General features: G+C 43.5%; 1 protein-coding gene across 1 annotated transcript; it reads left to right on the top strand.

The window, feature by feature from the left end:
* On the top strand, window positions 1-20,908 carry LOC139159960 (zinc finger protein 585A-like). Its single transcript, XM_070737454.1, has 3 exons — window positions 1-79; window positions 5,761-8,709; window positions 18,994-20,908. The coding sequence occupies exons 2-3, from the start codon at window positions 6,479-6,481 to the stop codon at window positions 20,402-20,404; spliced, it is 3,642 nt and encodes a 1,213-aa protein (XP_070593555.1). The 5' UTR covers window positions 1-79; window positions 5,761-6,478; the 3' UTR covers window positions 20,405-20,908.
* The last annotated feature ends 5,372 nt before the right edge of the window (window positions 20,909-26,280 follow it).

The raw sequence follows: 26,280 nt of genomic DNA, 5'->3' as shown, positions 1-26,280 counted from the left end.
TAGTGGATCGCTTACGGGAGGAAGGTGGTGCGCCGAGTAACTTCTGGGCTCTTCCAAGAATCGCAGCAGCAGCTAGTGGGTGAGTTGAGGGCGGGCGGGCGGGCGGAGAGGCTGGGGGCAAGAAAGGCGGCTTGGTTTCCTCCGCAGCGAGGGAGCAGAGTAACAATTTGAATATAGGAAAACACAGTTGGATGTGAGCTTGGCGGTCCTGTAGTCCAACCGCCTCCTCGAGCGTGAGAACTTAGAGCGTTTCCATAACGGCAACAACAGAATAACAGAGCCGGAAGGGACCTTGTGGGTCATCTAGTCCCGCCCTACTGCTCAGTCAGGAGAACATACACCATCTCGGACAAATGGCTGAGTATCTTCTTCAAAGCCTCCATTGAGGAGCATCCTCAGCTTGGGAAGGGAAGCCCTTCCTCTGGTCGCTCTCAGGACATTTCTTGTTTCTAGGATGCTTCTCTCTTTCATTAGTTTCCATCCATTACCCCTTGTCTTCCTTTCTGGTCTTTTGCAGAATAGGTTAATCTTCTCTTCTTTGTTGCAGCAGGTCACTTCTGTGCCTTCTTTTCACCAGACTAGACCTACCCAATTCCTACCACTGTTCTTCATGCGTTTTAGCCTGAAGTCCCCAGTCATGTTTGTTGCTCTTTCGTTTCTTTCATTCCAGTTCCTGCAACTGTTTCCATCCGTTGTTCCTGCCCCCTGGTGCCCTGGAGAATAGTGTGAATCCCTTCTCTCTGTGGCAACCCCCCAAGTGCCTGTGTGTTACTATCATGTCCCCTCCAGCCCTCCTTTTTGCTAGACTATCCATGCCCAGTTCCAGCAACATTTCTTCACATGTCTTGGTTTCTAGTCCCTTTGTCATGTTCGTTGCTCTCTTCTGTACCCTTCCTAGAGTTTCTATGTCCTTTTTGTAGTGAGGTGACCAGAATTGCAGGCAGTCCTCCAGGTGGGGTCTGACTAGGGCCGTGATGATGAACCTGTGGCACCCGGAGCCATATGGGAGGGCACGCCACACTTTGCCTGGTTTCAGCTCTAGGGCTCATGTGCACGCTGCCAGCTGATTTTCGGCCTTGAAAAAGGCCATTTCGCCTTCCAGACCCTTCAGAGACACTTCCCTGAAGCCCTGGAGTCAAAAATATCCCTCAACGGGCAAACCGGAAGTTCAGAAAATGCACTTCCGGTTTGCTGTTGAGAGCCACCCTGTGTCCAAGGCTACTCAGGAGGAATGTGACACTATGGCTGTGAGTTCACGTATGCTGCCTTCCCTTCCTTTGTATGGGATCCCAAGCAGAAGGAACGGAAAGGGAGAAGGGAGCAGAGTCCCTTTGTGTTGCCCTTTCTCTGTGCAAATGCTGCTTTTCCCTTCTTTGTATGGAAAAAGCCTTTTTATCAGTTTGCATCAGAAAATAAAACCTAATCCTACGTAGCTTCTGCTCTGGCAATCTCACACTACTTACCAGAGCTTACAAAACTTTTGCCAGACCCATCCTCGAATACAGCTCATCTGTTTGGAACTCATTTCGCATCTCAGACATTAACACCCTTGAAAATGTCCAAGGATACTTCACCAGAAGAGCCCTTCACTCCTCCACTCGAAACAGAATACCCTACGACAGTGTTTCCCAACTAGTGTGCCGCGGGACATGGTCAGGTGTGCCGCGAGCCCGGCCTGGCTGGAGCTTCCTTGGCGGTGACGGGCGCCCGCACAGCCATTAGCAAACCCCCCCGCAGAAATTTTTGAAGTGGCACAAAGCCACGCAGTCCTGGATCGCTCGCTTCTCCGGCCAGCAAGTCGGCTGCCCAGGAAAGCGCCGCGTTTGAAAAGTGCGCGTTTAAAAACCGCGCCGCTTTCCCAGGCAGCCGGCTTGCTGGCCGGAGAAGCGAGCGATCCAGGACTGCATGGCTTTGCGCCATGATGACAGCGGTTCCGTGGTGGCCTTCAAGCGCTGCCCTTCGTGGTGCCCCACCACCCATTCCTGTAGGTAGAAGTCGGGCGGGGTACCAGGAGGCGGAGACAGTGCGTGGCCTGGCGCTGAGCGCCATGGATGCCTGGGAGGGCGAAGGGGTAAATGTGGCCGCTGCCTCTTAGGCGGGGGCGAAGGCAACGGCGGAGTCCGCCCTGGGGCCATGCGGGGCTGCTGATCCAGGGCGCCGCGGACCGGCAAACAGCCCTCCACTCTCTCTCCGCTCTCTCTCTCTGTTGCCGGCATGGTGCACGAGAGAGAAAGAGAGAGAGAGAGAAAGCAAGAAAGAAATCAAGAGAGAGAGAGAGAGAGAGAAAGCAAGGGAGAGAGAGAGAGAGAGAGAGAATGTGTGTGTGAGAGAAAGAGAGAGAAAGCAAGAAAGAGGAAGAGAGAGAGAGAGAGAGAAAGCAAGAGAGAGAGAAAATGAAAGCAAGAGAGAAAGAGAAAGAGAGAAGGAAAGCAAGAGAGAAAGAAAGAGAGAGAGAGAGAAAGCAAGGGAGAGAGGGTGTGTCAGAGAGAAAGAAAGCAAGAAAGAGAGAAAGAGAGAGAGGGAGAGAGAGAAAGAAAGCAAGAGAGAAAGAGAAAGAGAGAAGGAAAGAAAGAGAGAGAGAAAGCAAGGGAGAGAGAAAGAGAGAAGGAAAGAAAGAGAGAGAGAAAGCAAGGGAGAGAGAAAGAGAGAATGAAAGAGAGATAGCAAGAGAGAGAGAGAAAGGGAGAGAGAAAGCAAGAAAGAGAGAAAGAGGAAGGGAAGGAGGGAGAGAGAAAGAGCAAAAAAGAGAGGAAGAAAGAAAGAAAGAGGGATGGAGAGAGAGAGGGAAAGAAAGAGGGAAGGAGAGAGAAATAGGGTGAAAGGGAGGAAGAGAGGGTTTTTTTTGTCCAAACTTTTTTAGCCCCCCGCCCCCCACTCCGCTCCCGCTCAATGTTCCCCAGGATTTTGTAAATGTGAATAATGTGCCGCGGCTCAAAAAAGGTTGGGAAACACTGCACTACGAGATTAGACTTTCAATCCTGGGCCTTGAAAGCCTAGAACTAAGACGCCTTAAGCAAGATCTAAGTATTGCCCACAAGATCATATGCTGCAACGTCCTGCCTGTCGGCAACTACTTTAGCTTCAACCACAACAACACAAGAGCACACAACAGTTTTAAAGTTAATATTAACCGCTCCAAAGTTGACTATAAAAATATGACTTCAGTAACCGAGTTGTCGAAGCGTGGAACTCATTACCGGACTCCATAGTGTCATCCCCAAACCCCCAACAATTTACCCTTAGATTATCTACGGTTGACCTATCCAGATTCCTAAGAGGTCAGTAAGGGGCGAGTACAAGTGCACTAGAGTGCCTTCCGTCCTCTGTCCTATTGCTCTCCTATATCTCCTATTCCTTTCTTCTATTCCTATATCTCTTCTATTCTTTCATTGATATGTTCTATTACTATACCTTCTTTTCTATTATTTCTTAGATATATTTTACTATGAGTATCTCCTCTATAACCTTCATCATGTATTTTACTATGTGTATATAGATATATATCCACTAAAACCCTCATTGTGTATTGGACAAAATAAATAAATAAAATAAATAAATAAATAAAATGAGATGGGAACCCTCTGTACCCCATTTTTTTCAAAAATGCCCCTGTTTATCTGTGGCGTGTGCAGAAGGTTTGAGAGGCCTGCAAAGTGCTTCTGGGGGGTGGTAGGGTGGACATTTTTTCTTACTTATCTCTTCACAATCTTGGTGTGTCTTATAGTCTGAAAAATACAGTAAATTTCCCTATTGGCACTCAGAGATAAATACGTGGGTGTTGGGTTGCGGCTTGGGCACTCGGTCTCAAAAAGGTTCGCCATCACTGGTCTAGGGCATTATATGGTGGTATTAGCACGTCTTCATGTGTTCCACCTCAAGCCCTCGGTCATGCCTGTTCTTTCATTTCTTCTCTTCAAACAAAACTTCCTGTTTGTAAGTATTAAGTCCATAATAGTCTAATTGTCTCCATCTTTTGCACGACAGAGTTGTAAGGTTCCTCAAGTCCCATCTATGTATTAATCAGATTAAACTAGTGTTTTAGCTAACACTTTAAAAATAGTTAAGAACTTTTGGGATGTTAAGTTCTATAGGTAGTCCTCCCTTACTATGATAGCGAGGGTGTAAATACACACATAGATAAAGGGGACCCAGTTGATATTGTAGGAGGAATTCTCAGAGTTGACAAGTTTGAAGTTTGTAAAATGTGTCCATGTTTGTAAAAAGTATTCTGCTATACTTTTGGTATTTTATTAAATAATGTATTACCGCACCATTTGATTCAGAATACTTTTTTCCTTGTTTTCCACCTCTAAAATATAGGTGTGTCTTATATACCAGTGCGTCTTATACTCTGAAAAATATGGTATATTGTATGTGTATGTATTTGTATGCATGCAGGCGTGCACACACACACACACACACACACAAGCAAAGCTCTTCTAAAATTACTTACTCACTTACTGCATTTGGGAAAGCACACCCAGAGTCCACTTTCTGCCACACATGGAACCATAACTTCCATACATTAGGACATTACAAATGCCTTCAGATGATCTTCCCTAGCTTGCCCATCACTATTAGAACCAGGAAATGTTATGGACTGAGTAAAATGTGATGAAACGCACTTAACAATGCTCTTGCTTAGCAACCTTCCTCTTCTTCCTTTCACTCTCTCTGTCTCTCTCCTCTCGCTTTCTTCTTTCCTTCCTCTTTTTCTTTCTTTCTTTCTCTTTCTTTCACCCTTTCACTTTCTTTATCTTTGTCTTCTCCCCCTTCCTCTTTTTCTATTCTTCTTCCTTCTCTCTTTCTCTCTCTTATCTGCACTCTCCCTCTCTCCCTTTTTCCCTTCCTGTAAAGAATCCCAGAAGGTCTTTGGTGGCAGGGGGAAAAGAACAGAACTTTTGAAACTGAGAACATGCCCATTGTGTCAGGGTTCAATTGTACATATATAAATCAATGGCAAACATCCTTCTGATTCAAACTCTTTAGATTTGAGGATAGAGTCACAATAATTACATATTATTTGACTATTTATTTATTTATTTATTATTTGGATTTGTATGCCGCCCCTCTCCGAAGACTCGGAGTCCACCAGGCTGGCCTCCCCACCATTTCCTACGGAGGAGACACACAAAGAGGAAGGCATGACTAACAAAGTGATGATTAAAATCAACATTTCCTTTAACCTCATCATTCCATAAAGAGCTTTGCCATCAAAATCTTTATTCATGCCTGTCAAGCTCAAGGAACTTCACTCACTCTTTTTGCCAGAAAACAACAAGCATCAAAGTATAGTTTTAAATCTGGTAAACTCAAACCAGTTTAAGGAAAGATCCTTAAAACTATTGCAATTATTTTATATTTCATTTTTGTTTTTTCCATATGACATATAAACTTAGAGATGTCCATCTGCCATAGTTTGAATTGAGTTTCAGTTATAACATTTAAACTATGAAGGAAAAATAACCTGTATGGTAAAATATTTATCTGAATTGAAAGAGAAAGAGATTCTACCCAATAATTGCAGTATGAAAAATTTGTGATTGAGCCAAGTCAACAATGTATTTCATGATTGAGTATATCTTTGAACTTTTATCTCAGTAATCTTTAATGTATGGAATGAATCATAATTAACATTAGAAGCTATTTCAGCACTGTGGTATGTTTGATTTTTACTTGTGGTGTTCTCTTTTTCACACCTTCGGCAACCATTTTATAAAGAAACAATTTTAAACTCCCACTTTTATTTCAATCTTACAGATGAAGAGAATACCAATAAGAGCACTCGGGACAACTGAGAATAAGCAGCAACTTTGAACATAAAAGCAAATTGAGCCTTCAGAAAAGAACACCATTCTTCTCTTTCCCCAGCTGATGAGAGACAAAGGGGAGAAAAGAAAGAAGAGATTTCAAACGGAACAAAGGAGAGTGTGTAGAATTCAACAACAGATTACATGAAAAGGTCAAAGGAGATTAATTTTCCCATTCAGAAAAAGAGAGAAATATCTAGAAGTGAGTGGGTAGGAAAAAGACAATTGAATGGCCACAATAGGTAGACACTAATACAGGTCTGTAAACAGTAATGCAGGCTTTGCCCCATGAGGAAGAAAACAGTAGTTTGAATCAAAGATCCATGCAAAAAAAGATCACACGTATTTTTGACCTCTTCAAGGACATCATTGGTGGAAAAGCTCCATAGATGTGTCTATTGGGGGGAAAGAACACATAGCGAATCACACATTAAGCATAACTTGACCCACACTGGAGGAAAGCCACACAAATTATCTGAATGTGGGAAATGATTTATTTAGACCAATTCCCTTGTGCTTCATGAGAGGGTCCACACAGGAGGCAAATTCTATAAGAGCTCCCAAGGCAATAAAGGCTTTTTCAAGCATCAGAGGAATCACACCAGGGGAAAACAGCTGATTGTGGGAAAACATTCACTCAGAATTCCAACCTGTTGGTATATTAGAGGATGCACAGAGGAAAGAAATCACATCACTGTCCTGATTGTGGGAAACGTTTCATTGCAAATTCCCACCTGGTGATACACCAGAGGACTCACACAGGAGAGAAACCCTTCCAATGTTCTGATTGTGATAAAAGTTTCAGTTGCAATTCCAGTTTGGTTAAACACAAGAGGACTCACACAGGAGAGAAACCCTTTGAATGTCCTGACTGTGGGAAAGGTTTCACTCACAATTCCCACCTGGTGAGTCATCAGAGGACTCACACAGGAGAGAAACCCTTTGAATGTCCTGTTTGTGGGAAACATTTCAGTCAGAGTTCCAGTCTGTCCACACACAAGAGGACTCACACAGGAGAGAAACCCTTCCAATGTTCTGATTGTGATAAAAGTTTCAGTTGCAATTCCAGTTTGGTTAAACACAAGAGGACTCACACAGGAGAGAAACCCTTTGAATGTCCCGATTGTGGGAAAGGTTTCAGTCAGAATTTCCAGCTGGTGATTCATCAGTGGACTCACACAGGAGAGAAACCCTTTGAATGTCCTGACTGTGGGAAAGGTTTCACTCAGAATTCCCACCTGGTGATTCATCAGAGGACTCACACAGGACAGAAACCCTTTGAATGTCCTCTTTGTGGGAAACATTTCAGTCAGAGTTCCAGCCTGTCAACACATCAGAGGACTCACACAGGAGAGAAACCCTTTGAATGTCCTGTTTGTGGGAAATATTTCACTCGTAATTCAAGCCTGGTGATTCATGAGAGGACTCACACAGGAGAGAAACCCTTTCAATGTCCTGATTGTGGGAAAGATTTCAGTCACAATTCAAGTCTGGTGAAACACCGGAGGACTCACACAGGAGAAAAACCCTTTGAATGTCTTGATTGCGGGGAAAGTTTCAGTCAGAATTCCAATTTGGTTAAACACCAGAGGACTCACACAGGAGAGAAATCCTTTGAATGTCCTGTTTGTGGGAAATGTTTCACTCATAATTCAAGCCTGGTGATTCATGAGAGGACTCACACAGGAGAGAAGCCATTTCAATGTCCGGATTGTGGGAAAAGTTTCAGTCACAATTTAAGTCTGGGGAACCATCAGAGGACTCACACAGGAGAGAAACCTTTTGAATGTCCTGATTGCGGGAAAAGTTTCAGTCAGAATTCCAATTTGGTGATACAACAGAGGACTCACATTGGAGAGAAACCCTTCCAATGTTCTGATTGTAACAAAAGTTTCAGTCAGAATTCCCATTTCGTTAAACACCAGAGGACTCACACAGGAGAGAAACCCTTTGAATGTCCTGTTTGTGGGAAATGTTTCAGTTTGAATTCCAGTTTGATTAGACATCAGATGACTCACACAGGAGAGAAACCCTTCCAATGTTCTGATTGTAACAAAAGTTTCAGTCAGAATTCCCATTTGGTGATACACCAGAGGACTCACACAGGAGAGAAACCCTTCCAATGTTCTGATTGTAACAAAAGTTTCAGTCAGAATTCCCATTTTGTTAAACACCAGAGGACTCACACAGGAGAGAAACCCTTTGAATGTCCTGATTGTGGGAAGTGTTTCAGTCAGAATTACGATTTGGTTAAACACCAGAGGACTCATACAGGAGAGAAACCTTTTGAATGTCCTGTTTGTGGGAAGTGTTTCAGTCAGAGTTCCAATTTGGTTAAACACCAGAGGACTCACACAGGAGAGAAACCCTTTGAATGTCCTGTTTGTGGGAAGTGTTTCACTCGTAATTCAAGCGTGGTGATTCATCAGAGGACTCACACAGGACAGAAACCCTTCCAATGTTCTGATTGTAACAAAAGTTTCAGACAGAATTCCCATTTCGTTAAACACCAGAGGACTCACACAGGAGAGAAACCCTTTGAATGTCCTGATTGTGGGAAGCGTTTCAGTGAGAATTCCAATTTGGTGGTACACCAGAGGTCTCACACAGGAGAGAAACCCTTTGAATGTCCTGTTTGTGGGAAGTGTTTCAGTCACAATTCCAATTTGGTTAAACACCAGAGGACTCACACAGGAGAGAAACCCTTTGAATGTCCTGTTTGTGGGAAGTGTTTCACTCGTAATTCAAGCCTGGTGATTCATCAGAGGACTCACACAAGAGAGAAACCCTTCCAATGTTCTGATTGTAACAAAAGTTTCAGTCAGAATTCCCGTTTCGTTAAACAGCAGAGGACTCACACAGGAGAGAAACCCTTTGAATGTCCTGATTGTGGGAAAAAGCCAGTCCAGTCCCATGGGTTGTGCACATAGCCCCCTCTCGATTGCTCCCTCCCTCTGTCTCTCCCGTGGCCAAGACTACCTGCTGCAGAAAGAGTGGCTGCTGGCCACGACAGCGATAGCAAGTGAGAGGCGGGTGCGCACACATCCTGCGTGACTAGATCAACTCCTATGGGGTTTGGCTACGGCATTGCATAAATGGTCAGTAAGGGCCGTGCATAAGGGCACTAGTGTGCCTCCCATCCCGTCCTATTGTCTCTCCTATATCTCATATATCATATCTACAATTCTTCTATTCTAATCTTCTTATACTACTCTCATATTATCCTTCCATTCTCTATTTGATATATTCTATTCCTAAATTTTCACTTCTATTCTTTCTCTAATATATATTTACTCGAGTGTAACCTCTATAACCTTCATTGTGTATTGTTGTGTATTGGACAAAATAAATGAATGAATAAATAAAAAATGATCTTCTGTCTGGGAGGAAGAGGACCGTGTTTGAAAACACCGCTGGGGGCAGCCCAGAGCAGCCACTCCAGTCCCGCGGGATGTGCACCTTTGCGATATCTAAGAACAAGACATGACTTTTCAAATTCAAATGAATCTAGAACTGTATTTATTGGGAATTTTGGATCTGAAAATGGAAAAAACCAATATTTACCTGTTCACATACTAACCGCTGCCAGAATTGCCTTTAACAGATTAACAGCTGGAAGGAATCTTGTAGGTCATCTAGTCCAATCCCCTCCTAAATAATTTCTAACAAATGGCACTCCAATCTCTTCTTGAAAATCTCAAGTGTTGAAGCTCCCACAATTTCGGAAGGCAAGTTGTTCCACTGATCGTTCTCACTATCAGAAAGTTCCTCCTTATTTCTAGGTTGAATGTCTTCTTGATCAATTACCATCCCTTATTCCCTGTTCAATTTGATGTTTGTCTTATTATGTTTATATCTATTTAGTTTTTTTGTATTTGTATTCTGTATTTGTTCTTTAAGAATAGAATATAATTCTTTATTGGCCAAGTGTGATTGTACACACAAGGAGTTTGTCTTGGTGCATATGCTCTCAGTGTGCATAAAGAAAATATACCTTTATTAAGAATCATGAGGTACAAAACTTAATGATTGTCAAAGTGGTCAAATAAGCAACGAGGAAACAATATTAATAAAAATCTTAAGGATACAAGCAACAAGTTACAGTCATGCAGTCATAAGTGGGAGGAAATAGATGACAGTGTTGCGGCAAAACTCAGCTGCCAGCCAAGGGAATGGAGACCACAAGGAGATTGCGTAACTCAGGTTTATTTGATGCATGCATCAGGTTCAGAAGATATAAGAGCAATGTCTGAACAACGTGGATTGTTTTTCAGGGCTCTTTATATTTCCAAAGGAGTATAAAAAACACACAATATCAGCCAATCCGATACTAGTTGTCAACGTTTCCTTATACAGAAAGTAAAAAAGGGGTTATACAATGTAGAAGGTGCAGAATGTACAACAAAAAAGGAACTTGCGGTTAGTATGTGGGTTCATGCATGAAGCTATGTGCCTTGAGAGCAGGTGTCAAATCTATCTCTGCGCCATCAAAGCCATGTCCTTTTCCTGTAGCACAGCTATGTTCTGCCAGATGCAAGGCATAGATTATAAACACAAAAGGTACTTTTGTACTCTAAATGTCAAACATAACTATATATGTGGGGCATAGGTCAAGGCTTAAGAATTTGGGCTAGCACTAAATATGAATGTATATCTCAGGCTAGCTTCCTCAATAGGAACGATGAGAAAAGAACTAGTACTAATAGAAGTGCAGATTTAGTAGATAGTTTGACACTGTTGAGGAAATTATTTGTTTAGCAGAGTGATGGCATTTGGGAAAAAACTGTTCTTGCATCTAATTGTCTTGTTGTGCAGAGTTCTGCAGCGACATTTTGAGAGTAGGAGTTGGAACAGTTTATTTCCAGGATGTGAGGGGTCAATAAATATTTTCACTGCCCTCTTTTTGATTCGTGCAGTATGCAGGTCCTCAATGGAAGGCAGGTTGGCAGCAACTGTTTTTTTCTGCAGTTCTGATTATTTAGTTTAGTTTATTTATTTATTAGATTTGTATGCCGCCCCTCTTTTGATGACCTTATTGATGTTAGATGACCCTTTTAGATATGATAGAAGTTAGAAATTTGAAGGCCTCTAGTGTTGATATTGCGTTGTCTAGTATTGTGAGAGGTGGGAGGAGGGGAGGGCTTCACTGCACAAGCCCAGCGACGTCACAGAAAACTGATAAAGATCCATCCACTCTTTCGACCAGTCGGTCAGCTGCCCTGGAACCACAGGCTGGTTCTGCTCATTAATCAACATGCCTTCATTTGTAAATAGCGTCCGTTTTATTCCCTGCTTGTAACTGGAACTGGATTTTTCTTTCCACAAGATGTAGGGCAGTTTTGATCTCCACTGAAAGTCACACTAAAAAAAGATCAGGAATTTGTAAATCAGCTTTTTACAAAGTAGCCCCCTGCAAGGTCCCTGTCTCCAATAATCAAGGTGGAAACCTACTTCCTCAGGAAATTGGGGAAGGTTGCTCAGAGCAATTCTTTAGGCTCTGCAAGATAAAACGATACTAGAGGCAATCCTTGACCTAAGAACAATTGATCAGTGGAATCTGTTGCCTCCAGAAGTTGTGGGTGCTCCACCGGAGGAAGTTTTTAAGAGGAAACTGGACAGCCGTTTGTCCGGAATAGCATAGGCTCCTCCTTCCAACTCTTATTGTGTAATTCTATAAGAACTTCGTGTACGTTTAGGACTCAGCATGTAGCTAATCTTCCCAAGTTAAATAGTGTCACGTTTCACTATTTCACCTGCACCGGTTGCAAAGGTGGGTTGCTTGGAGTCGCAAATGACTTGCTGGCAAGTAATCCGTGAAAACGTCTTGCAAATGCCTTAACAAGGAGAGACGGGTTGACCCTGTTTTACCCCATCCTGTCGAGAGATGGCGGTCAGATGGGCGCCTAGAAAGTCATCGCTACAGTAAGTAGAGGCCTCTGGAGTTGAAGCTTTAAGCGGTTAAAACCATCAAGTATTGCATTCCTAGAAAGGAGGGGAGAGAAGAGCGGTATAATTGTAGTGGATCGCTCACGAGAGAAAGATTGTCCGCCGAGTATCTTCTGGGCTCTTCCAAGAGTCGCAGCAGGAGCTGGTGGGTGAGTTGAGGGCGGGTTGGAGGACAAGCTGGGAGCAAGAAAGGCGGCTTGGTTTCCTCCGCAGCGAGGAAGCAGAGAAACAATTTGAATATAGGAAAACACAGTTGGATGTGAGCTTGGCGGTCCTGTCGTCCAACCGCCTCCTCGAGCGTGAGAACTTAGAGCGTTTCCATAACGGCAACAACAGAATAACAGAGCTGGAAGGGACCTTGTGGGTCATCTAGTCCCGTCCCCCTGCTCAGTCAGGAGAACACACACCATCTCGGACAAATGGCTGAGTATCTTCTTCAAAGCCTCCATTGAGGAGCATCCTCAGCTGGGGAAGGGAAGCCCTTCCTCTGGTCAGGAAATTTCTTCTTGTTTCTAGGATGCTTCTCTCCTTCATTAGTTTCCATCTATTACCTCTTGTCTTGCCTTCTGGTGCTTTGGATGATAAGTTAATCTTCTCTTCTTTGTTGTAGCAGGTCACTTCTGCTCCTTCTTTTCACCAGACTAGACCTACCCAATTTCTACAACTGTTCTTTATGTGTTTTAGCCTCAAGTCCCTATTCATGTTTGTTGCTCTTTCATTTCTTTCATTCCAGTTCCTACCACAGTTTCCATTCGTTGTTCCTGCCCCCTGGTGTCCTGGAGAATAGTGTGTATCCCTCCTCTCTGTGGCAACCCCCCTAGTGCCTGTCTGTTGCTATCATGTCCCCTCCAGCCCTCCTTTTTGCTAGACTATCCATGCCCAGTTCCAGCAACATTTCTTCACATGTCTTGGTTTCTAGTCCCTTTCGTCATGTTGGTTGCTGCCTTCTGTACCTTTTCTAGAGTTTCTATGTCCTTTTTGTAGTGAGGTGACCAGAATTGCAGGCAGTCTTCCAGGTGTGGTCTGACTAGGGCCGTGATGATGAACCTGTGGCATATTATTAACCGCTCCAAAGTTGACTATAAAAATATGACTCCAGTAATCAAGTTGTCGAAGCGTGGAACTCATTACCAGACTCCATAGTGTCCTCCCCAAACCCCCAACACTTTACCCTTAGATTATCTACAGTTGATCTACCCAGATTCCTAAGAGGTCAGTAAGGGGTGAGTACACGTGCATTAGAGGGCCTTCCGTCCCCTGTCCTATTGCTCTCCTATATCTCCTATACCTTTCTTCTATTCCTATATCACTTCTTCTATTCTTTCATTGATATTATTACTATTACTATATCTTCTTTTCTATTATTTCTTAGACATATTTTACTATGAGTATCTCCTCTATAACCATCATGTATTTTACTAAATGTATATAGATATATACCCACTAAAACCCTCATTGTGCATTGGACAAAATAAATAAATTAAATAAATAAATAAAATGAGATGGGAAGCAAATCACTTTCCTCAACTGTTCTCTGTTAAGCTCACCCCGTGACGGCGAACTTATGGGACCCAGTTTTCACAAAAACTGGGGTGTTTGTACCTTCCAGGAGCCCTCAGAAGCACTCTGCAGATCTCCCAAACCCTCTGCGTACCCCATTTTTAAAAAAACAATGCCCCTGTTTTTCTGCGGGGTGTGCAGAAGGTTTCAGAGGCCTGCAAAGTGCTTCTGGGGGGGGGGGGCAGGGTAGACAATTTTTTCTTACTTTTCTCTTCACAATCTTTGTGTGTCTTGTAGTCTGAAAAATACAGTAAATTGCCCTATTGGCACTCAGATATAAATACGTGGGTGTTGGGTTGCGATTTGGGCACTCGGTCTCAAAAAGATTCGCCATCACTGGTCTAGGGCATTATATGGTGGTATTAGCACGTCTTCATGTGTTCCGCCTCAAGCCCTCGGTCATGTCTGTTCTTTCATTTCTTCTCTTCAAACAAAACTTCCCGTTTGTAAGTATTAAGTCCAGAATAGCTGACCCTCTAATTCAGGGGTCGACAAAGTTGTTCAGAATCTAGGAGCCAGCCAAAAAATTTAGGAGCCAGAATTTTTTTTAAGCAAACTTGGTTTTTTGCCGAGTCTCCACCTGACATCACTTTCACCCCCTCCCCCCCGGCGCAGGCCTGGCTCCGCCGAGCCGGCTCTGCTGTACTCCCGTCGGGATCCGAGGGGAGACCGTTAGTCAGAAACCGAAACAGAGAAGAAGGAAAGGGAGACCGGGCCGGGGACACGGGTGAGGGGGGGAGGGGGGAGGAGGGGTTACTGGTCGGAAGTCACCGCGCACGCGGCCGGAGGAGGAATGAACAAAACCTCACACCGGGAGGGGAGGGGCTTCCGCTTCTCTCCGAAGGCGGGTGAGCGGCCAAGATCGGAGCGTCTGTGTGCGGTGGGGGGGAGTGAAGGGGTTCGAGTAGGAGGCGGAATGGAGGCAAGGGGGGGAGGGAGAGACGCACGCAAGCGCAGGGGACGCTGGGAAAGCAGCTCGCTCCGAGGTTGATGGGCGGAGCTACGGAAGCCAAGATGTACCATTTCTGGGCGTAAACACAAGGCGGGAAAAATATACTGTATACACATACAGCAGTGTTTCCCAACCTTTTTGGAGCCGCGGCACATTTTTCATATTTTCAAAATCCTGGGGAACATGGGGGGGGGGCGCTAAAAAAAGTTTGGACAAAAAAAATCTCTCTTCCTCCCTTTCGCTCTATTTCTCTCTCCCTCCCTCTTTCTCTCTCTTCCTTCCTTTCTCTCTCCATCCCTCTTTCTTTCTCTCTTCCTTCCTTCCTCTCTTTCTGTCTCCTCCTTCCTCTCTCATCTCTTTCCTTCCTCTCCCTCCCTTTCTCTCTTTCCTTTCTCTCCCTTTCTGTCTATCCTTTCTATCTCTCACCCCTTCTCCCTCTTTCATTCCCTTTCTCTCCCTCCCTTTCTCTCTCATTCCTTTCTCTCCCTCTTTCCTTCCTATCTCTCTTTCTTTTTCTCCCTCCTTCATATCTTCTTTCTCTCCCCCTTCCTCCCTCTTTCCTTTCTCCCCCTCCCTTTCTCTTCCTTTTTCTCTATCCTTTCTACTTCTTACTCTTTCTTTCTCTCCCTCCTTCATTCAATTTTCTCTCCCTCCCTTTCTCTCCCTTTCTCTCTCTTTCCTTTCTCTCCCTCCCTTTCTCTTCCTTTTTCTCTATCCTTTCTACTTCTTACTCTTTCTTTCTCTCCCTCCTTCATTCAATTTTCTCTCCCCCCCTTCCTCCCTCTTTCCTTTCTCTCCCTCCCTTTCTCTTCCTTTTTCTCTATCCTTTCTACTTCTTACTCTTTCTTTCTCTCCCTCCTTCATTCAATTTTCTCTCCCGCCTCCCTCCCTCTTTCCTTTCTCCCCCTCTTTCTCTTCCTTTATCTCTATCCTTTCTACTTCTTACTCTTTCTTTCTCTCCCTCCTGCATTCAATTTTCTCTCCCCCCCTTCCTCCCTCTTTCCTTTCTCCCCCTCCCTTTCTCTTCCTTTTTCTCTATCCTTTCTGCTTCTTACTCTTTCTTTCTCTCCCTCCTTCATTCAATTTTCTCTCCCTCCCTTACTCTCTCTTTCCTTTCTCTCCCTCCCTTGTTCTCCCCTGGGGCTGCCTGTGCCTGCCCTGCACCACCCAACACGGACGGACAGCCCCCGGTCGTCGGTTCGTCGCCCCCCACCCCCCCACGGAGGGAGATCAGGCTGGCGAGGGCGGTAGAACTACGTCACCAGCCACTGGAGGGAGATCGGGCTGGCGGGGGCGGCGAATCCACCTCCCCAGCCGCGCGGAGGGAAATCTGGTAGGCGGGCGGGTGGCCGCGGCTCCCTGCGCGCCCCTGGAAAAGCGTACAGGGAACGGTGCCCGGGGCCGCTTTAGCCGCCCCCCGCTCCCCCCGCCATCTCCCCGCGACTGCCTGTGCCGCTGCAGCCGCGGCCCCCCCCCCCGCTCCCACCGCCAGTGCCCTCCCGCCGGGCCCCAAAGGACACTTGCCGATGACGACAGGGAACCTTCAGCTGGGCGGGCGCTGCCGTGCCGGTGCCTCCGACCTCCCGGTTCCTGCTCGATGCCGCGGTTTCTGGTGCTCTCCTGCTGAGCCCGAAAGAAGGAAGGCGGGAAAAAGGCGCGAAGAATGGAGCTCTCCTTCCTGCCTGCCTTCTTTGGGACCCAGCAGGAGAGCGCCAGAAACCGCGGCATCGGGCAGGAGCGGAGAGGTCAGAGGCACCGCAGCGCCCTGCCCAGGCGGCACACCGGTTGGGAAACGCTGACATACAGTACAGCAGGCAACATTTTCTAGGCGCCAGACAACATTTTCTAGGCGCCACTGGCGACCAGGCGCCTGGGTTTGTCGAACCTTGCTCTAATTGTCTCCATCTTTTGTACGACAGAGTTGTAAGGTTCGTTAGGTCCCATCTATGTATTAATCAGATTAAACTGGAGTTTCAGCTAACACTTTAAAAATAGTTAAGAACTTTTGGGATGTTAGGTTCTATAGGTAGTCCTCCCTTACCATGATAGCTAGGGTGTAAATAAACAGATAGATAAAGGGGACCCAGTTGATATTGTAGGAGGAATTCTCGGAGGTGACAAGTTTGAAGTTTGTAAAATGTGTCCATGTTTGTAAAAAGTATTCTTATCTATACTTTTGGTATTTTATTAAATAATGTATTACCGCACCATTAGATTCAGATTACTTTTTTCCTTGTTTTCCACCTGTAAAATGTAGGTGTGTCTTATATACCAGTGCATCTTATACTCTGAAAAATATGGTATATTGTATGTTTATGTATTTGTATGCATGCAGGCGTGCGCGCACACACACACACACACAAGCAAAGCTCTTCTAAAATTACTTACTCACTTACTGCATTTGGAAAAGCACACCCAGAGTCCACTTTCTGCCACACATGGAACCATAACTTCCATACATTAGGACATTAAAAATGCCTTCAGATGTTCTTCCCTAGCTTGCACATCACTATTAGAACCAGGAAATGTTATGGACTGAGTAAAATGTGATGAAACGCACTTAACAATGCTGTTGCTTAGCAACCTTCCTCTTCTTCCTTTCACTCTCTCTGTCTCTCTCCTCTCGCTTTCTTCTTTCCTTCCTCTTTTTCTTTCTTTCTCTTTCTTTCACTCTTTCACTTTCTTTATCTTTGTCTTCTCCCCCTTCCTCTTTTTTTTTCTTTTTCTGTTCTTCTTCCTTTATTTTCTCTCTTTCTCTCTCTTCTCCGCATTCTCCCTCCCTCCCTTTCTCCCTTCCTGTAAAGAACCCCAGAAGGTCTTTGGTAGAGCGGGAAAAGAACAGATCTTTTGAAACTGAGAACATGCCCATTGTTTCAGGGTTTCAAATAGCATCTAAGATCAAATCAGAGTCCGAGGCAAAACTTCCTCAAAGTTCCTTTTTTTAACAGAGTCATGTTGGTAAAACTGAGAAGTCCAAATCTGAGCTTTTAGAGTTTCTCCACCCAGTTTAAAGTTCATTCCCCTGTCTGAGTGACCGGAAACTGATCGGCAACCAATGCAGACTGTGGAGTGTTGGAGTAATATGGGCATACTTAGAGAAGCCCATAATTGCTCTCGCAGCTGCATTCTGCGCGATCTGAAGTTTTTTTAATTTATTTTATTTATTATTTGGATTTGTATGCCGCCCCTCAGGGAAGAGCCTTCTCTGTGGGGGCTCCGACCCTCTGGAACCAGCTCCCCCCTGAGATTAGGATTGCCCCCACCGTCCCTGCCTTTCGTAAACTCCTTAAAACCCACCTCTGTCGTCAAGCATGGGGAAACTAAAACATCTCCCCCTTGCCCATGTTGTTTTGCCGTTTGATTGATTGACTGTGTGCCTGTTTTTTATATATATTGGGATTGTTTTATGAATTTTTTTAAAATTTAAAATTGTAATTAGATTAGTGGGAATTGGATTTGTTACTATGTACTGTTTTTATTATTGTTGTGAGCCGCCCCGAGTTTGCGGAGAGGGGTGGCATATAAATCCAATAAATCTAATCTAATCTAATCTAATTGCAATATGAAAAATTTGTGATTGAGCCAAGTCAACAATGTATTTCATGATTGAGTATATCTTTGAACTGTTATCTCAGTAATCTTAATGTATGGAATGAATCATAATTAACATTAGAAGCTATTTCAGCACTGTGGTATGTTTGATTTTTAGTTGTGGTATACACTTTTTCACACCTTCAGCAACCCGTTTATGAAGAAACAATTTTAAACTTACACTTTTATTTCAATCTTACAGATGAAGAGAATACCAATAAGAGCACTCAGGACAACTGAGAATAACCAGCAACTTTAAAAATGAAAGCAAATTGAGCCTTCAGAAAATAACACCATTCTTCTCTTTCCCCAGCTGGTAAGAGACAAAGGGGAGAAAATCAAGAAGAGGTTTCAAACGGAACAAAGCAGAGTGTGTAGAACTCAACAACAGATTACATGAAAAGGTCAAAGGAGATTATTTTTTCCCTCAGAAAAACAGAGAAATATCTAGAAGTGAGTGGGTAGGAAAAAGACAATTGAATGGCCGAAAAAGGTAGACTCTAATACAAGTCTGTAAACAGTAATATAGGCCTTACCCCATGAGGAAGAAAACAGTAGTTTGAATCAAAGCTCCATGCAAAAAAAGATCACACGTATTTTTGACCTCTTCAAGGACATCATTGGTGGAAAAGCTCCAGAGATGTGTCTATTGGGGGGAAAGAAGACATAGCGAATCACAAATTAAGCATAACATGACCCACACTGGAGGAAAGCCATACAAATTATCTGAATGTGGGAAATGATTTATTGAGACCAGTTCCCTTGTGCTTCATGAGAGGGTCCACACAGGAGGCAAATTCTATAAGAGCTCCCAAAGCAATAAAGGCTTTTTCAAGCATCAGAGGAATCACAGGAGGGGATAACAGCTGATTGTGAGAAAACATTCACTCAGAATTCCAACCTGTTGGTATATTAGAGGATGCACAGAGGAAAGAAATCACATCACTGTCCTGATTGTGGGAAACGTTTCATTGCAAATTCCCACCTGGTGATACACCAGAGGTCTCACACAGGAGAGAAACCCTTTGAATGTCCTGATTGTGGGAAAGATTTCAGTCATAACTACAGTTTGCTGATACACCAGAGGACTCACACAGGAGAAAAGCACTTTGAATGTCCTGATTGCGGGAAAAGTTTCAGTCAGAATTCCAATTTGGTGATACACCAGAGGACTCACACAGGAGAGAAACCCTTCCAATGTTCTGATTGTAACACAAGTTTCAGTCAGAATTCCCATTTCGTTAAACACCAGAGGACTCACACAGGAGAGAAACCCTTTGAATGTCCTGATTGTGGGAAGTGTTTCAGTCAGAATTACAATTTGGTGATACACCAGAGGACTCACACTGGAGAGAAACCCTTCCAATGTTCTGATTGTAACAAAAGTTTCAGTCAGAATTCCCATTTCGTTAAACACCTGAGGACTCACACAGGAGAGAAACCCTTTGAATGTCCTGTTTGTGGGAAGTGTTTCAGTCAGAATTACGATTTGGTGATACACCAGAGGACTCACACAGGAGAGAAACCCTTTGAATGTCCTGTTTGTGGGAAGTGTTTCAGTCACAATTCCAATTTGGTTAAACACCAGAGGACTCACACAGGAGAGAAACCCTTTGAATGTCCTTTTTCTGGGAAGTGTTTCACTCGTAATTCAAGCGTGGTGATTCATCAGAGGACTCACACAAGAGAGAAACCCTTCCAATGTTCTGATTGTAACAAAAGTTTCAGTCAGAATTCCCATTTCTTTAAACACCAGAGGTCTCACACAGGAGAGAAACCCTTTGAATGTCCTGTTTGTGGGAAGTGTTTCACTCGTAATTCAAGCGTGGTGATTCATCAGAGGACTCACACAAGAGGGAAACCCTTCCAATGTTCTGATTGTAACAAAAGTTTCAGTCAGAATTCCCATTTCTTTAAACACCAGAGGACTCACACAAGAGAGAAACCCTTTGAATGTCCTGTTTGTGGGAAACATTTCAGTCAGAGTTCCAGCCTGTCGACACATCAGAGGACTCACACAGGAGAGAAACCCTTTGAATGTCCTGATTGTGGGAAAGGTTTCAGTCATAACTCCAGTTTGCTGATACACCAGAGGACTCACACAGGAGAGAAACCCTTTGAATGTCCTGTTTGTGGGAAGTGTTTCAGTCACAATTCCAATTTGGTTAAACACCAGAGGACTCACACAGGAGAGAAACCCTTTGAATGTCCTGTTTGTGGGAAACATTTCAGTCAGAGTTCCAGCCTGTCGACACATCAGAGGACTCACACAGGAGAGAAACCCTTTGAATGTCCTGATTGTGGGAAAGGTTTCAGTCATAACTCCAGTTTGCTGATACACCAGAGGACTCACACAGGAGAGAAACCCTTTGAATGTCCTGTTTGTGGGAAACATTTCAGTCAGAGTTCCAGCCTGTCGACACATCAGAGGACTCACACAGGAGAGAAACCCTTTCAATGTCCTGATTGTGGGAAAGGTTTCAGTCATAACTCCAGTTTGCTGATACACCAGAGGACTCACACAGGAGAGAAACCCTTTGAATGACCTGATTGTGAGAAAAAGCCAGCCCAGCCCCGCGGGTTGTGCATATAGCCCCCTCTCGATTGCTCCCTCCCTCTGTCTCTCCCGTGGCCAAGACTACCTGCCGCAGAAAGAGTGGCTGCTGGCTACGACAGCGATAGCAAGTGAGAGGCGGGTGTGCGCACATCCCGCGTGACTAGATCAACTCCTATGGGGTTTGTCTACGGCAATGCATAAGTGGTCAGTAAAGGCCGTGCATAAGTGCACTAGTGTGCCTCCCATCCCCTGTCCTATTGTCTCTCCTATATCTCATATATCATACCTACTATTCTTATATTCTAATTTTTTTATACTACTGTCATATTATCCTTCTATTCTCTATTTGATATATTCTATTCCTAAAATTTCACTTCTATTCTTTCTCTAATATACATTTATTTGAGTGTAACCTCTATAACCTTCATTGTGTATTGTTGTGTATTGGACAAAATAAATGAATGAATAAATAAAAAATGATCTTCTGTCTGGGAGGAAGAGGACCGTGTTTGAAAACACCGCTGGGGGCAGCCCAGAGCAGCCACTCCAGTCCCGCGGGATGTACACCTTTGGGATATCTAAGAACAAGACATGACTTTTCAAATTCAAATTCAAATGAATCCAGAACTGTATTTACTGGGAATTTTGGATCTGAAAATGGAAAAACAGTATTTACCTGTTCACATACTAACCGCTGCCAGAATTGCCTTTAACAGATTAACAGCTGGAAGAAACCTTGTAGGTCATCTAGTCCAATCCCCTCCTAAATAATTTCTAACAAATGGCACTCCAGTCTCTTCTTGAAAGTCTCAAGTGTTGATGCTCCCACAATTTCGGAAGGCAAGTTGTTCCACTGATCGTTCTCACTATCAGAAAGTTCCTCCTTATTTCTAGGTTGAATGTCTTCTTGATTAATTACCATCCCTTGATCCTTGTTCAATTTGATGTTTGTCTTATTATGTTTATATCTATTTAGTTTTTCTTTTTGTATTTGTATTCTATATTTGTTCTTTAAGAATAGAATATAATTCTTTATTGGCCAAGTGTGATTGTACACACACAAGGAATTTGTCTTGGTGCATATGCTCTCAGTGTGCATAAAGAAAATATACATTTATTAAGAATCATGAGGTACAAAACTTAATGATTGTCAAAGGGGTCAAATAAGCAACGAGGAAACAATATTAATAAAAGTCTTAAGGATACAAGCAACAAGTTACAGTCATGCAGTCATAAGTGGGAGGAAATAGATGATAGTGTTGCGGCAAAACTCAGTTGCCAGTCAAGGGAATGGAGACCACAAGGAGATTGCGTAACTCAGGTTTATTTGATGCATGCATCAGGTTCAGAAGATATAAGAGCAATGTCTGAACAACGTGGATTGTTTTTCAGGGCTCTTTATATTTCCAAAGGAGTATAAAAAGCACACAATATCAGCCAATCAGATACTAGTTGTCAACGTTTCCTTATACATAAAGTAAAAAAGGGGTTATACAATGTAGAAGGTGCAGAATGTACAACAAAAAAGGAACTTGCGGTTAGTATGTGAGTTCATGCATGAAGCTATGTGCCTTGAGAGCAGGTGTCAAATCTATCTCTGCACCATCAAAGCCATGTCCTTTTCCTGTAGCACAGCTATGTTCTGCCAGATGCAAGGCATAGATTATAAACACAAAAGGTACTTTTGTACTCTAAATGTCAAACATAACTATATATGTGGGGCATAGGTCAAGGCTTAAGAATTTGGGCTAGCACTAAATATGAATGTATATCTCAGGCTAGCTTCCTCAATAGGAACGATGAGAAAAGAACTAGTACTAATAGAAGTGCAGATTTAGTAGATAGTTTGACACTGTTGAGGAAATTATTTGTTTAGCAGAGTGATGGCATTCGGGGGGAAAACTGTTCTTGCATCTAATTGTCTTGTTGTGCAAAGTTCTGCAGCGACATTTTGAGAGTAGGAGTTGGAACAGTTTATTTCCACTGCCCTCTTTTTGATTCGTGCAGTATGCAGATCCTCAATGGAAGGCAGGTTGGCAGCAACTGTTTTTTTCTGCAGTTCTGATTATTTATTTTAGTTTATTAGATTTGTATGCCGCCCCTCTTTTGATGACCTTATTGATGTTAGGTGACCCTTTTAGATATGATAGAACGTAGAAATTTGAAGGCCTCTACTGTTGATATTGCGTTGTCTAGTATTGTGAGAGGTGGGAGGATGGGAGGGCTTCACAGCACAACCCCAGCGGCGTCACAGCAACCTGATAAAGATCCATCCACTCTTTCGACTTGTCAGTCAGTTGCCCTGGAACCACAGGCTGGTTCTGCTCATTAATAAACATGCCTTCATTTGTAAATAGCGTCCGTTTTATTCCCTGCTTGTAACTGGAACTGGATTTTTCTTTCCACAAGATGTAGGGCAGTTTTGATCTCCACTGAAAGTCACACTAAAAAAAGATCAGGAATTTGTAAATCAGCTTTTTACAAAGTAGCCCCCTGCAAGGTCCCTGCCTCCAATAATCAAGGTGGAAACCTACTTCCTCAGGAAATTGGGGAAGGTTGCTCAGAGCAATTCTTTAGTCACTACAAGATAAAATGATACTAGAGGCAATCCTTGACGTAAGAACAATTGATCAGTGGAATCTGTTGCCTCCAGAAGTTGTGGGTGCTCCACCGGAGGAAGTTTTTAAGAGGAGACTGGACAGCCGTTTGTCCGGAATAGCATAGGCTCCTCCTTCTTCCAACTCTTATTGTGTAATTCTATAAGAACTCATTGTACGTTTAGGACTCAGCATGTAGCTAATCTTCCCAAGTTAAATAGTGTCACGTTCCACTATTCCACCTGCACCGGTTGCAAAGGTGGGTTGCTAGGAGTCGCAAATGACTTGATGGCAAGTAATCCGTGAAAACGTCTTGCAAAAGCCTTAACAGGGAGAGACGGGATGAGCCTGTTTTACCCCCTCCTGTCGGGAGATGGCAGTCAGATGGGCGCTTAGAAAGCCGTGGCTACAGTAAGCAGAGGCCTCTGGGGTTGAGCTTTCAGCGGTTAAAACCATCAAGTACTGGATTCCTAGAAAGGAGCGGAGAGAAGAGCGGTATAATTGTAGCCGGTCGCTCACGGGAGGAAGGTAGGTGCGCCGAGTATCTTCTAGGCTCTTCCAAGAGTCGCAGGAGCAGCTGATGGGTGAGTTGAGGGCGGGTGGGAGGAGAGGCTGGGAGCAAGAAAGGCGGCTTGGTTTCCTCTGCAGCGAGGAAGCAGGGAAGCAACAGAATGCAGAAAAACAGTTGGATGTGAGCTTGGCGGTCCTGTAGTCCAACCGCCTCCTCGAGGGTGAGAACTCACAGCGTTTCCATAACGACATCAACAGAATAACAGAGTTGGAAGGGACCTTGTGGATCATCTAGTCCAGCCCCACTGCTCAATCAGGAGACCATACACCGTCTCAGACAAATGGCTGAGTATCTTCTTCAAAGCCTCCATTGAGGAGCATCCTCAGCTTGGGAAGGGAAGCCCTTCCTCTGGTCAGGAAATTTCTTCTTTTTTCTAGGATGCTTCTCTCCTTCAATAGTTTCCATCCATTACCTCTTGTCTTGCCTACTGGTGCTTTGCAGAATAGCTTTATCTTCTCTCCTTTGTTGCAGCAGGTCACTTCTGTTCCTTCTTTTCTCCAGACTAGACCTACCCAAGTCCTACCACTGTTCTTCATGTGTTTCAGCCTCAATCCGCCAGTCATGTTTGTTGCTCATTTCTTTCATTCCAGTTCCTACAACTGTTTCCATCCGTTGTTCCTGCCCCCTGGTGCCCTGGAGAATAGTGTGGATCCTCTCTGTGGCAGCCCCCCAAGTACCTGTATATTGCTATCATGTCCCCTCCAGCCCCCTTTTTGCTAGTTCCAATTTATGAATAGAGCCATGTTGGCACAACGGTGAGAAATCCAAATCTGAGCTTCTAGGGGGACCCAGTTGATATTGTAGGAGGAATTCTCAGAGTTGACAAGTTTGAAGTTTGTAAAATGTGTCCATGTTTGTAAAAAGTATTCTGCTATACTTTTGGTACTTTATTAAATAATATATTACCGCACCATTTGATTCAGAATACTTTTTTCCTTGTTTTCCACCTCTAAAATGTAGGTATGTCTTATATACCGGTGCTTCTTATACTCTGAAAAATATGGTATATTGTATGTGTATGTATTTGCATGCACGTAGGCACGCGCGCGTGCACACACACAAACAAACACACACAAGCAGAGCTCTTCTAAAATTACTTACTCACTTACTGCATTTGGAAAAGCACACCCAGAGTCCACTTTCTGCCACACATGGAACCATAACTTCCATACATTAGGACGTTACAAATGCCTTCAGATGATCTTCCCTAGCTTGCCCATCACTTAGAACCAGGAAATGTTATGGACTGAGTAAAATGTGATGAAACTCACTTAACAATGCTGTTGCTTAGCAACCTTCCTCTTCTTCATTTCACTCTCTCTGTCTCTCTCCTCTCGCTTTCTTCTTTCCTTCCTCTTTTTCTTTCTTTCTCTTTCTTTCACTCTTTCACTTTCTTTATCTTTGTCTTCTCCCCCTTCCTCTTTTTCTTTTTTCTTTTTCTATTCTTCTTCCTTTGTTTCCTCTCTTTCTCTCTCTTATCCGCACTCTCCCTCCCTCCCTTTCTCCCTTCCTGTAAAGAACCCCAGAAGGTAGATAGATCTTTTGAAACTGAGAACATGCCCATTGTGTCAGGGTTCCAAATAGCATCTAAGAACAAATCAGAATCCGAGGCAAAACTTCCTCAAAGTTCCTTTTTTTAACAGAGTCATGTTGGTAAAACTGAGAAATCCAAATCTGAGTTTCTAGGGTTTCTCCACCCAGTTTAAAGTTCATTCCCCTGTCTGAGTTCAATCCACTTGATAATTATTAATAACTTGCTAATATCATAACTCACAAATACTTCTCACTAACACAAATAACAAACATAATCAAACTAAGTCGTCACAATCCATATTCCTGCTAGTTTGCAGGTACTACGCCCCCCTCTCTTTTCCTCTCTTTTCTTTCTTTCTCCTTGTTTCCTTTCTTCCTCCTTTTCTTTTCTATCCCTCCTCCAACTACCTATCCTTTCCACGTCACCCTTGGACTACTAAATACTACAGAATATTGAATACAAAATAATTACATATAGACAAATATTTGGAATGTATATACAACAATATATATAAGCTACTGTATAAAAATATTGTTTACCCCATCCCCCTCCTACTTCTCTTTTTGTATTCCCATCCCCCCTTTCCCTTTTTTCAAAATAACCTAATAAAATAAAAAATAAAATTCATTCCCCTGTCCTACACCCTCATGTTCCTCACATGGACCATTCATCTTCTGCCAACGGATCCGTTCACTCCCATCCACTTCCGAGTTTCAATTCATTTTTCACAAAATCGTATCCATAGTTCTTTTCGTCTAGTTCAAATCTTTCTTTCAATTGTACATATATAAATCAACAGCAAACATCCTTCTGATTCCAACTCTTTAGATTTGAGGATAGAGTCACAATAATTACGTTTTATTTGACTATAAGTCCACCAGTCTGGCCTCTCCACCATTTCTCTTCTAAAAAGCTTTCCTATGGAGGAGACACCCAAAGAGGAAGGCATGACTAACAAAGTGATTATTAAAACCAACATTTCCTTTAACCTTATCATTCCATAAAGAGCTTTGCCATCAAAATCTTTATTCATGCCTGTCAAGCTCAAGGACCTTCACTCACTCTTTTTGCCAGAAAACAACAAGCATCAAAGTATAGTTTTAATTCTGGTAAACTCACACCAGTTTAAGGAAAGATCCTTAAAACTATTGCAATTATTTTA

Source organism: Erythrolamprus reginae, chromosome 2 (genome assembly GCF_031021105.1).
Source record: "Erythrolamprus reginae isolate rEryReg1 chromosome 2, rEryReg1.hap1, whole genome shotgun sequence".
Lineage (NCBI taxonomy): Eukaryota > Metazoa > Chordata > Lepidosauria > Squamata > Dipsadidae > Erythrolamprus > Erythrolamprus reginae.
Note: the sequence above shows the minus strand (reverse complement) of the source record. Positions and strands in the feature narration are given on the sequence as shown.

Excerpts from the sequence above, each read along its gene's own strand:
- LOC139159960 (XM_070737454.1), top strand. The coding sequence starts at position 6,479 with ATGCACAGAGGAAAGAAATCACATCACTGTCCTGATTGTGGGAAACGT. Across the intron at positions 8,710-18,993 it reads TGTCCTGATTGTGGGAAAAA|TTTCAGTCAGAATTCCAATT; the intron begins GCCAGTCCAGTC and ends TTGCGGGAAAAG.